The 12267-nt window shown below is 42.7% G+C and overlaps 1 protein-coding gene across 1 annotated transcript; it reads right to left on the reverse strand.

Moving 5' to 3' along the window:
* Positions 1–313: 313 nt before the first annotated feature.
* Positions 314–12246, reverse strand: NASP (nuclear autoantigenic sperm protein (histone-binding)). The gene is given in 15 exon segments (XM_010582717.1): positions 314–480; positions 1008–1139; positions 2142–2170; positions 2172–2213; positions 2302–2355; positions 2787–2953; positions 3212–3400; positions 4931–5004; positions 5134–5219; positions 6176–6258; positions 8237–9130; positions 9851–9948; positions 10152–10232; positions 10793–10903; positions 11739–12246. Coding segments are annotated over 13 exon segments (1947 nt in total). The 5' UTR covers positions 11789–12246; the 3' UTR covers positions 314–480; positions 1008–1139; positions 2142–2152.
* Between the last annotated feature and the right edge of the window lie 21 nt (positions 12247–12267).

Below are 12267 nucleotides of genomic sequence, written 5' to 3' on the forward strand. Positions count from 1 at the left end.
CCACAGGGACTCTGGCTGGAATCAGCACGCAGAGCCATCACACCCTGCCTCCCCACAAGCTCCGCAGGGATATGAAGGGGTAGAGGTGGAGCAGAGCCAATGATGCACCCCAGTGCTGTGGCTGCTACAAGGGGTGCAGGGGTCAGACAAGCTCTTATCAGCCTTCCCCAGGGCGCTTAGGCTGCTGCAGGCTAAGGGAGGTGCCACTGCCACCTGCACCAGGCTCAGCCTAGAACTAACCAAACACAGCCAACAGCTGTGACCAGAGGCCTCGAGCCCCAGCCCCTGCTGAGGAGGGTCAAGACAAGGACTATTTGCTTACAATCTTTATTGAAGTCATACAAAAGTTGCCAAAAAGTGAAAAAATACACTATATACAAAACCATTTTCCTTGTAAGGAGAGGAGTGTCCAAGGTTAAAGAATTATCATACTGTGCTTTCAACTGCAGCCCCTGATTCTGCTTGTGGCCTTTTCTCTGTCTAAAAGAAAAGAAAAGGGTTTGTTTTTAAAAAACAAGACACTGCCTTACAGCACCAATTCATGCAGCAGCTCAAGGTTTCTGTCATTTGAAGACTGAACTGAATACACATGCTTTGCTGGTCTTCAGAGCTCAACACTATTCTAAAATATTGATGTTAACAACTGTAGCCCAGGTGATAAGTATTAAAACCCAGGAGTACTAAAAAAAAATACTTCGGGGAAAGGCCCCACACTGTAGTTCAGCCCAACTCAAACACCCAGAACATGTTTCTGTCCCACCCCACAGGTTGCAAGTCTCCACAGCTGGTGTCTTTCCAGCCCACAGCGTGTCAGACACCATGGTACAACATGCATCCTGCCAACTGGGGAACATTCCCCATCTCGTCTGGGAAGCCTTGTGAAGACCAGCAGGCAATAAAACCAGTACATCTATCAGGCACAAAACCATGCCTGAACAGAAGTGGAGAAAAAGATGATAATAATGATATTGATAATAATGGCACAGACTCCTGACTCAGCTGCCCACCTCCTCTTCCATTTTTTCTGCAACCTCATTTCCACTGGGGGCAGCATCACCACCACCACCATTGACAGCCGGTTCTGGTTTAGATTTCTTAGCTTCATTGTCTCCCTGTTGAGTCTCCTCCTCTGGTTTCCTCTGAAGACAAAATTGTTTATAGTCTTCACTATGTACAAATTAAAGTTTAAATATTTTTTAGAAAGTTAGCATCTAGATGTTATTGCACGTTATCTATTCAACCTCTACTTGCCAGGTTCAAGATAAATACTTGAGTGTTAAGACTTAACCAAAGCTCTGAAGCTTTGGTACAGAGGTCTCAACCACAAAGGATTTCCCGTAAGACATTATTTAGGTGCTAGTATCTATAGTGCTGAATTATCCTTAGTTATTGTTTGGCAAGGAAACATGCAACTGCTGAGCCAGGGAACAGTTAAGGGGGTAGATTTAGGGCATCTATGACACTTACAATCACCTGTGTAAAGCAGATCAAAGTTGCTCCAAGCAAACCTGAACTGAAAGAGGCTAATAAAACACACAGGCCAGGCTGTGCCACAGCAGCATACAAAATAAAAACTAAGATCCTATAGGGGATAATTTTAGTTATATTAGCAAACAGTTCTAGAAAAAGCATATACCTTTAAAGGAACCTAGTCCTCAATGCATTATCTCTTTAAGAGGCAGTTTATCCTTACTACCATTAGACTGGCTTTGCTATTTATTAAGTTCAATTCTCCATTTCCACTTGCAAAGAAGGGAACCCAACTCAGCCTGGTTGCTTGCCCTTTTCTTAAGATCTGTAGGCCAGCCTGCTCTTCTTGCAGGTCCCCAGCAGAGGAGGGCACTTGTTCAGAGAACGCCTGCAAAAGCCACACAATTCAGCTCTGAAGTTAAACCAGTGTGGGTCAGGCGGGGTGCTGAACCGTCACAAATAGTCTCCTGGAGGCTGGATGGTTCCCAGACTGATTGGCTCCCAGTGGAAAGGAGTTTCATGCACTATTTCTGGTTTTACTTTTAGGGTGTTTTTTCCATTATAGAACCAAGTTAAGGAAAAAAAGCTTCAAGTCAAGAAATCCAATTACACAGAGCAAGCCAGTGGTACTTTAACAAACTGTTTGTTCAACTAGTCATTTCTGGACTCACCTTTTTCCTGACTAGGTGAGAGATGTCTGTAACACACTGAGGTGCACCATCAGCTGCTTTTCTTACTGGAATCTATTACAAGACAGACATTGACAGATGAGTAACAGCAAACAGTAATCCTTAGAGCAAACAGGGACTACCAACATCCATCTTAACTTACTGTGGAAACAGAACCACTGTCTTCACTTTGTGCAAAGCCAGATGTAGTTCCAACCTTAAGAAAACCAGAAGAAACAGTCAACAAATTCTGGTGAGACCATATATGCTAGTTTAGAAAGGGACAGGAGAACCCAACCCCTTCATGTCTCAACACTGCATTCCACACTTACACACAGGATGGATGTAACTCAGTCCATTCTCACATTTGGCTGACCTATAATTTCCAGTCCTGATACATTAAGTTGCTCTAGAAGCCTATCAAATTCCAGTTTAGTTTGGAGCAATTAACATCAGTGTATTTACTAATAAGCTCTCTTCAGATGTCAGCTGCCTCAGTTTCCTTCTCACAATCACAGCGCATAACATTTGTGAGCAACCACCAGCTTCCAATCTGTATGATCAAGCCTGAGCTCCTCCCATTACTGGTTTACTTCAAGTTTCACTGGAAGAATGTTTGGCTAAAAGGAAACCACAGGATGCACTAACCAGAGTTGCTTTCAGTGCCAGCTCAGCTACTCTTGCACTCTTTTGAGACTCCTTTGAATCTTCTATCTTTTCTTTAATTTCAGGAAGCAGTCCCTTCAGTTCTTCAATCTCCTTCTCATCTTCAGGGGATCCACTTTCTGCCTTCTTTATTCGCTCAGTAAGCATTGCTAGGATGAAACAGTTATCATGGCAAAAAACCTCAAGACAAAAGTAGCTGTCTCATTATCAATATCCAGAGGCAAGTATCTGCTAACACATTGTTTCAACAATTTTCTGGTATCAGTATAGCCTGTTACCCCTTTCAGACCAACAGACATTTGCACAGCAAGGTAATAAGCATACCTAACTACATTTAGGGCACTTAAAGTCTGCTTTGACTAGTGAAAGCTCTCATATTCACTAGGCACTTTTAGAAATCCACTTACCCATCCTCTTGTCAATGACTTCTACGGATTTACCAAACTGCAAAACCGCCTCATCAAACTGGCTGTTGTAGTGGTACGCCAGCGCCAGCTGGTAGTGACTCTCTGCTAGCAGGCGGTCGTGAGCCTCCAGGTACTTCTGCTGCAGGGCCAGGCAGGCCTGAAACTCTTCTATAGCCTGCGTGTAGTTTTCTATAGGAGAAAGACATAAGATCTTTACAAACCACACTCATTTACCCAAACAAGCAAGATCTAAGCCCTTATTCAGTTACTCCGTATTTTATTACACTTTATATAGTCTGAGAATGGAACCACCATCGAATACAGCAGTTGAGTTCAGTGACAGGCTGCTTTCAGATTATCAAGTGACAAAAGGCTGCTTAGAGTCCAGTTCCTCTAGTGTTTTCAAGAGTGCTTTGTCTATTTACAGCAACACAGCAAACTAAGCAGCCAAGTCAAAACCAGGCACACAAATCCTGCTATTTTACCTGCTACCATGACCCAAACCTAACTGGTCACAACTGCAACTTGCATCTAGAGCTAAGGACACTCCCCTGCTAGCTTCCAGTCAAGCTCTCCATTGAATATATTCTAGTGACACAAAACACAACCCTCATTTTGTAGCCCTGGTCCAGAAACCCATCAGATTATTTCCAATGCTCACCATAGAGAAAAATTACACTCTCTTTGGATTTAACAAGATTAAAACACATTTTTAAATGAAGGGCAGGTAAAACATATTAGAAGGCACAAACCTGGGGCTTGCTTCCCCCTCCCTTTTTTCTGCTGCATAACACAAGAGTCTTTCCTGACCATACCCTAGGATTTTGGGAAGTCTAAGCAAGTCAACCATTTTTCACTTGCAGTCTTTATGTTCTGGAAGTGGCATGGTACTGATACCTCCTATTGAGCTCAGTGACTCACAACTTAGATAAGGAAAGTCTCTCCCAAGCTTCTGAAGCTAACCAAACCTTGCCTATACAGCAGAACACAAGGCTGGTTTTGATCTGGTAACATGTTACTTCTTATTCAAAGCTTGCTTTCACTGTTCTGGAAAAGCATGGACTATCCTGTTGTGCTGGTTTTGGCTGGGATAGAGTTAATTTTCTTCATAGTATCCGGTACAGGGCTATGCTTTGTCTTTGTGCTGGAAACAGTGCTGATAACGCAGAGATGTTTTTGTTATTGCTGAGCAGTGCTTAGACAGAGCCAAGGCCTTTTCTGCCTCTCACAACACCCCACCAGCAAGTAGGCTGGGGGTGCACAAGAAGTTGAGAGGGGACACAGCCAGGACAGCTGACCCCCACTGACCAAAGGGATATTCCATACCCTAATGACATCATGCTCAGCATATAAAGCTGGGGGAAAAGAAGGAAGGGCAGGATGTTCAGAGTTATGGCATTTTGTCTTCCTAAGTAACCTTTAGGTGTGATGGAGCCCTGCTTTCCTGCAGATGGCTGAACACCTGCCTGCCAATGGGAAGTGGTGAATCAATTCCTTGGTTTGCTTTGCTTGCACACATGGCTTTTGCCTTTAAGGCACCAACTTGTTCATCCATTGATTCCAAAGCTTCTCACATGGCTGAACTATCATAATTAGAAAAAATCTATTTTGTTTTCATCTTAACAGCCTTAACTCACCTCTGCTCATTTTAAAGTACAAAATAGAGAGTGACAGAAAGTGGAACTGAACACTTTGTACGTGAGAATTAATATTACTTACCAGATTCAATGCTAACTTCTCCTAACTTTAGATGAGCTTGAGCTGCATGGAGCTGAGCTTCTTTTGTTTCTTGTCTAAATCAAGAAAAAAAGTAGTTTTCAAATCCTGATCAGAATATGCCACATTCATTAATTGCTTATGCCACTCCCCAATTTACAATGAGTTTCTCTAGCACATATCCAAATTAGGGCTTAAGTCTTTACCTCTTGTAGATTACTTTTGCTAACTCCAGCATGTCCCAGGCTAGCTCAAGATTTCCAATTTCATCCTCCTCACTTTCCTGTAAAGACTAGAAATGCATTAAAGATTAAGTGACTTGGTTACATATCATATCAAACACCACCACTGAGTTTCTAAGCAGTGTTGTCAAGGAACACATTTCTTCAAGACAAACAGTTTACCACTAGAAGTAAAAAAAACCCAAAACAAACACATATGCAGAACAGGTTATTGCATCAACCAAGACTTTACCTGCAGCGAAAATGTTTTAAGTGGAACATAAGCTTACATTCTTAGTTGATACGGCCTTAATTTTTTCCCAGAAATAACAGAGTGTCAAGCACCAATATTATCCCAACAGTAAGGTTTTGTTTAAGGTGCTATTTATATGAACCAAAAGCTAAATAAAGGAGTTGATGTTCCACTTTTTTTTTTTTTTTCAAATGAGCTTTTGGACTTCCTTAGAATAGTCTGAGGAAGTGACAGATATTCTCTTCAAGACAGTTGTCTAGCATGCTTAGTACCACACTCTAACAGGCTCCAGATTTTTCCAGGTGTTTTGACTGCTACATCAACATTAACACCTCACATTTAAGCAGCGCTACACTTCCCACTGAATTCCCATCCTAATCATGGCTTATAGGACCAGGTACATTCAACAGGCATAGTCTGACAACAACAAAAAAAGCAGAGAATGAAGTGTTACAAGTAACTAACTCTAGTGACAACCTAAAGCAACTCTCCCTGCCTGCCCCTGCATTTACCAGGCTGCATTACTTATCAGCAGATTGCAAGCATTTGTTTCAGCATAGCTAAACAAGCCCAAGTTTACAGAGCTGAGCAAGATCCTACAAGGTGGACTACACATAACGCTGCCCCTTCCTTAGGCAATATTGGTTTTCAAAAGTCATTTCCTACATAGGACCAAATGAAATACAAGTGAGCTTTTATAAAGACATTAACATGACATTTAGACAAATACTGCACTCTTCTATGAGCACCAATATCAGAGGTCAGCAATCTCACCTTGTCTTCCACTGTCAGCTCATTCTCCTTATCATCTTCAGCTTTATCATTTTCTTTATCTTCCTCTTCAGATTCTTCTGTTTCTACAAGGGAAGTAGATGAATGAGAACACTTGTTGTTAGTACGCTTGCTTCGCATGGCAGAATATATTACATCCAGCCCTTATCCTTCCAGTGACAGGTTAGATGTGTGATGCAAGAGCACAGGATATATTAAATTCCTAGCAGCAGCAGCCATCTTGCTGAAAGTGTTAGGCACTGTAGACTAAAAGAGGTTCCAAGCTCCCTCAGTCCTCGTTTTAAGTTTCACTTCATACTATCTAGAACAGAAACTTGCATAGAATTCAGTTCCCACAAATGCACTGTGAACTCCCACTGAAGCCACGGGATCCTGGGCAGCTCTGGAGGTACAGGTCAGTTGCTGGACTTCACACTACAGGTAACAAGATAACAAGCGTTTTCAGCAAGATGGCTGCCAAGCTGCGTACAAATAAGACTGTTTCTGAATTCGTGTTCCTCGTGTCAGACATTTAAGTGGCAATGTTATTAACGAACCTGCTATTGTGTAGCACTGATTTGACTTCTGATACTGTGTAGGAGCACTGCATGATCTATTCTACCAGTAGAAAACATTTTGGGAAAATGTGAAGGAGTATGGCTAATAACTTTAGAGCATTGGTTGACTTGCATGCTAAAGTTGCACACTTAATTCCTGTATCATGACTACTGACTATATCCAGAATATGAGGACCTTGATGGAATGGACACTAGAGAACCCATAAGCTCGTTAATCTAACTCCCAAAATGCACACACCTACCATTGAGAGGGCCAAACCTGTGAGTATGAGGACAGCTTGATCAAAGGTAAAACAGAAGAGATATTAGAAAGTTAAAATTTAAATAGTGGGAGGAGTCTAGAATGACATGGCACCAGACGAGGATGTTCAAGAGTGTCCTCACACTAACAGGGTTGGGGAAAAAAAAAAAGCAGCAGTATGTGTACATAAACAGCCTTTACTCAGCCTGATGAGGAGTGGATAACTACTCTAGGTGCATTATACTCTATCCAGACAGACACCTTGTTAGGCAGCTGCTCCACCATTGAGTGTTCACTGTGCCCAGCAGTACAAATCCTTTCAGTGTCCAGAACTATTTAGTCTGCATATCTGCCACTCCTAAAATAAGGCTCTTCCTGTGAAGCTGAGTTACTGACAAGCAAAGTTTCAATTATCAGCTCATCAATTAACTTGTGCAACAGAAAGTGCTGGCCTACTAAGACCATACAAGTAATACTTCAGCAAAGTGTACAAGTTTTACTAGGTTACTGTCCTGGTTTCAGCTGGGATAGTTAATTGTCTTCCTAGTAGCTGGTATATTGCTATGTTTTGGGTTCAGTATGAGAAGAATGTTGACCACAACAGTTACTTTCACATAATCCTGAAAACAGCTATAATGAAGCAGGGAAGCAGAATGGCAGAAAAAGCTAGGTAGCTGGAAGACTGTACTAGATAGTAGCAATAAGCCTTCAGGTTTCAGGGCAAATTAAGTTTAGATTTGCCAACCAAATTCTCACTTGTAATTACCACCAGAAAGACTCAAATGGAGAGTTCCTTCCCCCCACCAAAAGCAGATTTACTATTTTGTTATGTATTCAGCTGTTCTTATTTTTCTGCTCCATTGTTTTAAAATAAAATACGGTTATAACCAGAGGCAACTTGTGCTTCAAGTTATTTGAAGGTTAGTGCAATAAACCCAGATGCATGCAAGTGAACATCCATTCAGTATTCTCCACCAGCCTAGCCATTACTTACACATTTCACAGGGCTGTAAGTTTGCTTTCAAGTAAGATTTGCTTTGCAGTTAGTTAAGCGTTAGAGAAACCGAGACTGTTCACTACTCCTTGAAACTTTACTTGGATGTAAAATCCTTCAAGAGCCCCTTTACTGTGCCTTTTCCTTATTCTAAGGCAAACAGAAAATTCTGAATGGAACACTTTTTACCCATTGTTAGCCAAATCCATCAAGTCATCCACCCACAAGTACTTTTCTCCTCTCACTGTTACCTTCTCCCTTTTCCATCAGGCCATCTTTCTCTTCTTTTTCTACCTTAGCACCTTCACCCTCTTCCATCAGGTCACCTTTCTTTTCCTCTTTCTCTACCTTAGCAGCTACTTCAGCCTTTTCTTCCATGTCATTAGATGGCTCTTTGCCCTCTGTGGGCACAGGTTCCTTTGAGGACTCTGTCTCTTTGGATTCATCTGGTTTCTCTTCTGTAGCTGTCTCTACTGGCTCTTGTTTCTCCTCCACCTTCTGTTCAGCTGCCTCTACTTCCCCTTCTGTAGCTTCTTTCTGCTCCACAGTGATTGCTGCCTGCACTTCTGCTGTCACTTGTGCTACTGCCTTCTCTTCCACAGCTGCCTCTGCCTGCCCTTCTACAGCCTCTCTCTTTTCCACAGCTGGCTCTTTTTCTGTTGCTTCAGCTGTCTGCTCTCCCACCTCTCCCTTCTCTTCCACAGCCAATTCTCCAGCTTCAGCCTCTTCCACAGCTGCCTTCACCTCCTTGTCCGACACTTCTGTCGTTCTCTCTTCCTCCTCAGCTGCCTCTGCTACCTTGTCTTCAGGGACCATCTTTTGCTCTTTTTCCACTACCTTCTCTTCCACAGCTGCCTCCTCTTTCATAGCCTCCTTTTCCACAGCTACCTGCTGCTTCTGCTCTTCTGAAGCTACTTCTTTTTCCACAGAAACCTCCATCTTCTCTTCAGCCTCTTCAAGTTTTACATCCTTGTCAGCACTTGCTTCTTCTGTTGGTTTTTCTTCTGTGATCTCTTTCATTTCAACATCCTCCTCTTTGATTTCCTTCTCAGATAGTACTGGAGACTCTTCTGTAGACCTTTTGGCTTCTTCTTTTTCCCCCATGGCGTTATATACCTGTTCTCTCAACTCCTCCCTTGCTTCTTCTACATGATTGAGGAAGCATAAACATTTCTTCGAGTTTAGTGATAAAGACATTAATGGGCACTGACAATACCACCCTCAGACCCTCCAGTGTGTTGGTTTGTCATCAAGTTAGATGACATTCCTAAAAGCTCCATTTTCAAAGTATAAGGAATTAGGACACAACCAACATAGTAACTTGAACTAAGCAAATCCCTTCCCCTTCCCCAGACTGCATTATTGCAAGCAGCCGCTCAAGCAGTGTGCAGTTTTGCGTGCTAGCATTTTTAGTCACAGCTAAGCAAGAGGTGCCAGTGTTTTAATAGTCTGGATTGACAGGAATTCCTGTATTATGTCCAGCTGCAGGGAGTATAAAATGCTGTTCTTGGACTTTTTACAGAGAGACTGACCTGTCCTACTACACACAGTGTACTGCTACAAGGTTACAAAGCAGTTCAAGTTGACTGTGAAGCTTAAGAAAGCAAGTTTGAATGCAGTGTTTCAGGACACAGACACCTGGTGACCCTTTACACATGCTTTCAGTGACCAGTTCCTTGCAGAAGTTTTAGAGGTTTGTTCAATCTTTAAGCAAGATTAGAAGAACAAAAAAAAAGTCCATTCAGGCTGCTGAGTTTCAACAGAGTAACTCAGGCCACCTAAGATACCAATGGACTGAACTTGGATCGTTTAGACAAGAAAACACAGCTTGGTGCCTCCATGACATGGCAGACAGCTTTACATACCATCAACAGTCGGTAACACAGAATCATCTTCAGCTTTTTCTCCTTCCTCTTCAACCTGCACCCCTTCTAAGGCATTTCCCAGCACACCATTTTCCATTCTAAAAGAAAAAAAAGTTTGTTATCCCTTAGCTTTTGTAATAACACTGTTTTAACTGCACAAGCTGCAATGCCGTGGCCCATCCCACCCAGTGCAACCCTGCATTTATGAAGTTCTAGTCTAACCCTGTGACCCGGCGTATATGAGGGTGAAATCCTGTTATGCTAGGCAGACTCTTAATGAAATAAGAAACTGTTAGCATACCTTGCTAACTCCAGGAGAGATTTTCCATAGTAAAAAAAAGCTTCTGCACACTCATCCGCTGTCTCACCATATTTTTTACCCCTACAAAAGTAATGAAGAATTATTTGCCTGTGCCTAGTTTAAGTTTTGATACATGAACTTGAAAGCTAAAAAATCCTGGTCAGGAAGAATCAGTTTCTTAGCTCACCTCCCATTGTTTCAAACAAATCATGAATGCTCCTCTCACTTAGCTAGATGTGGCTCTTAAACATCCAGCAAAGCAAACTAATCTAAAACCCAAGGAGGCTTCACCCTCAGAGACTGATCAAGACTAGTAAACAAGTTACTAGCAAGTAACACTACCTCATTATTTTCATATTAACAGACATCAGAACCATACACTGCAAAATAAAATACCAAACCCCTTTTCCTCCTTAGGGAGCTGCGCTGGCAGTTACTATCACAAAAGCTAAACTGCACACCAACTACAGCAGTGTCCAACACTTGAGTTAGTTTCAATAGTTCATCCTCTCCCTGGTTGTATTATAAATACAGCAGCATATGTAAGGTAAAAATCTCGATCTTTCTTCTATAAGCCACATCAGTACAGTCAAGCTGAAAACGAAGCCCTACAAAAATACACAAAACCTCCTACTACTCACAGTAAGCTCGCAGCTTCCTGGAACGCATTAACAGCAGCTGGAATATTTCCCATTACCAAGTGTTTCTGTCCTAAACCCAATAGTTTCTTTGATTCTCCATCCACATCCATACTGGAGAGGGGGGAAAAAAATAAAAATAAATCAAATACAGGATTCTATTAGTTTCCATAGCAATTTTGTATCCAGCTTTCAAAACCTAGTCAGCTTTATATAAGAGCGAGTTGCATACCTTACACTGGTCGGAATTACCGGGGCAGAGGGGGTTGTTTGGTTTTGTTTGTTTAAATCTGGACCAACTTTTAGTTCCGATGACCGAGGGCAGACAGGTTAATTTTAACGAACCACTGCAAGAAGCGGGTATCAGAATCTAATATGACAAAGGATGCTAAAGAATATACTTTAAGAGTTGCGTACCAATACAACACTGGCTACCATACAGTGTTTCACCAGACTCCGATGCCAGCTAAGCCAAGAAAAAGAAGAATAAATCCAATTTATGACTTCTCATAGTACAGCATGATGCATTTGAAAAGAATGATAGATGCAAGCCTTAGTTTCAATTCAGCACATCTCACACAGCTCCATTTCAGAGGGTTCATCCCAGTCCAGTACCCTGGATTGGGACAAGAGGAGCTGCCCACAGAGGAGTACTACTCCATGCTAGTCACATACTCATACCTCCCCAATGCTTCCCCAGCACTAACTCACAAATCGAGAACCTCCTAAGCAACAGCCAGTATCTGTGTATTTATCAGTCCTTGAAAGAGTTCTGTTGCACTAGACTTGTGCAGACTACTGGTGAGCACAAGTTTTCAGCATCTACAGCATCCGCATCTCTTAAACTTCAAGCCTAACAACCCACTTGACGGGTGCCCTTTTTGTTTCACTCAGTAACCCTTAGGATTTCGCATTCTTTAGTAACTGACAACTGCAACTCCCATCTCACCTGTCCGTCTTGTCTGTGGATGTGGAAGGAGCTGCCAATTCCTCTTCCATTCTGCAAACAAAATATTGAAGAAGCGTTTATAACAGGCCACCTGTTTCGTGACAGAAACCGAGCTCTCAGAGGTGTGAGGCCAAAGCCAGGAGTGGTGCTTCCTTTCAGGTGTTCAGCTACCTAGAGCAAGTTCACACCCTGGTTCGCTCTGCTGGCTGTCTTTTGGAGAAACCTATTAGTTTCAGTTTTGTTTATTGTTTGAACGAAAGACTGTTAGGAAAGCAAACGCTTTCCCGTTCAGGTTACACCGGGCTAAGCCTGGCCAACAGGTTTGCTGCCTAAAAACCAGGACTACCCACCCCTGCCAGCTTGCAGCCACTGACCCACAAGCGCCCTGTAGCTCGGAGCTACCCCCACGCAAACCTGCGGCACGGAACAAGCCGCAAAGCGCAAAATCGGGTGTTTTGCGCCGCCTTTCCAGTCAGAAAACCGGGGACGTGCCCAAGGCGCCCGCCCGGGGAGCCCGGGGGCTTGCCAC

The sequence above is a fragment of the Haliaeetus leucocephalus genome, unplaced genomic scaffold, assembly GCF_000737465.1.
Source record: "Haliaeetus leucocephalus isolate CR32 unplaced genomic scaffold, Haliaeetus_leucocephalus-4.0 Scaffold848, whole genome shotgun sequence".
Classification (NCBI taxonomy): domain Eukaryota; kingdom Metazoa; phylum Chordata; class Aves; order Accipitriformes; family Accipitridae; genus Haliaeetus; species Haliaeetus leucocephalus.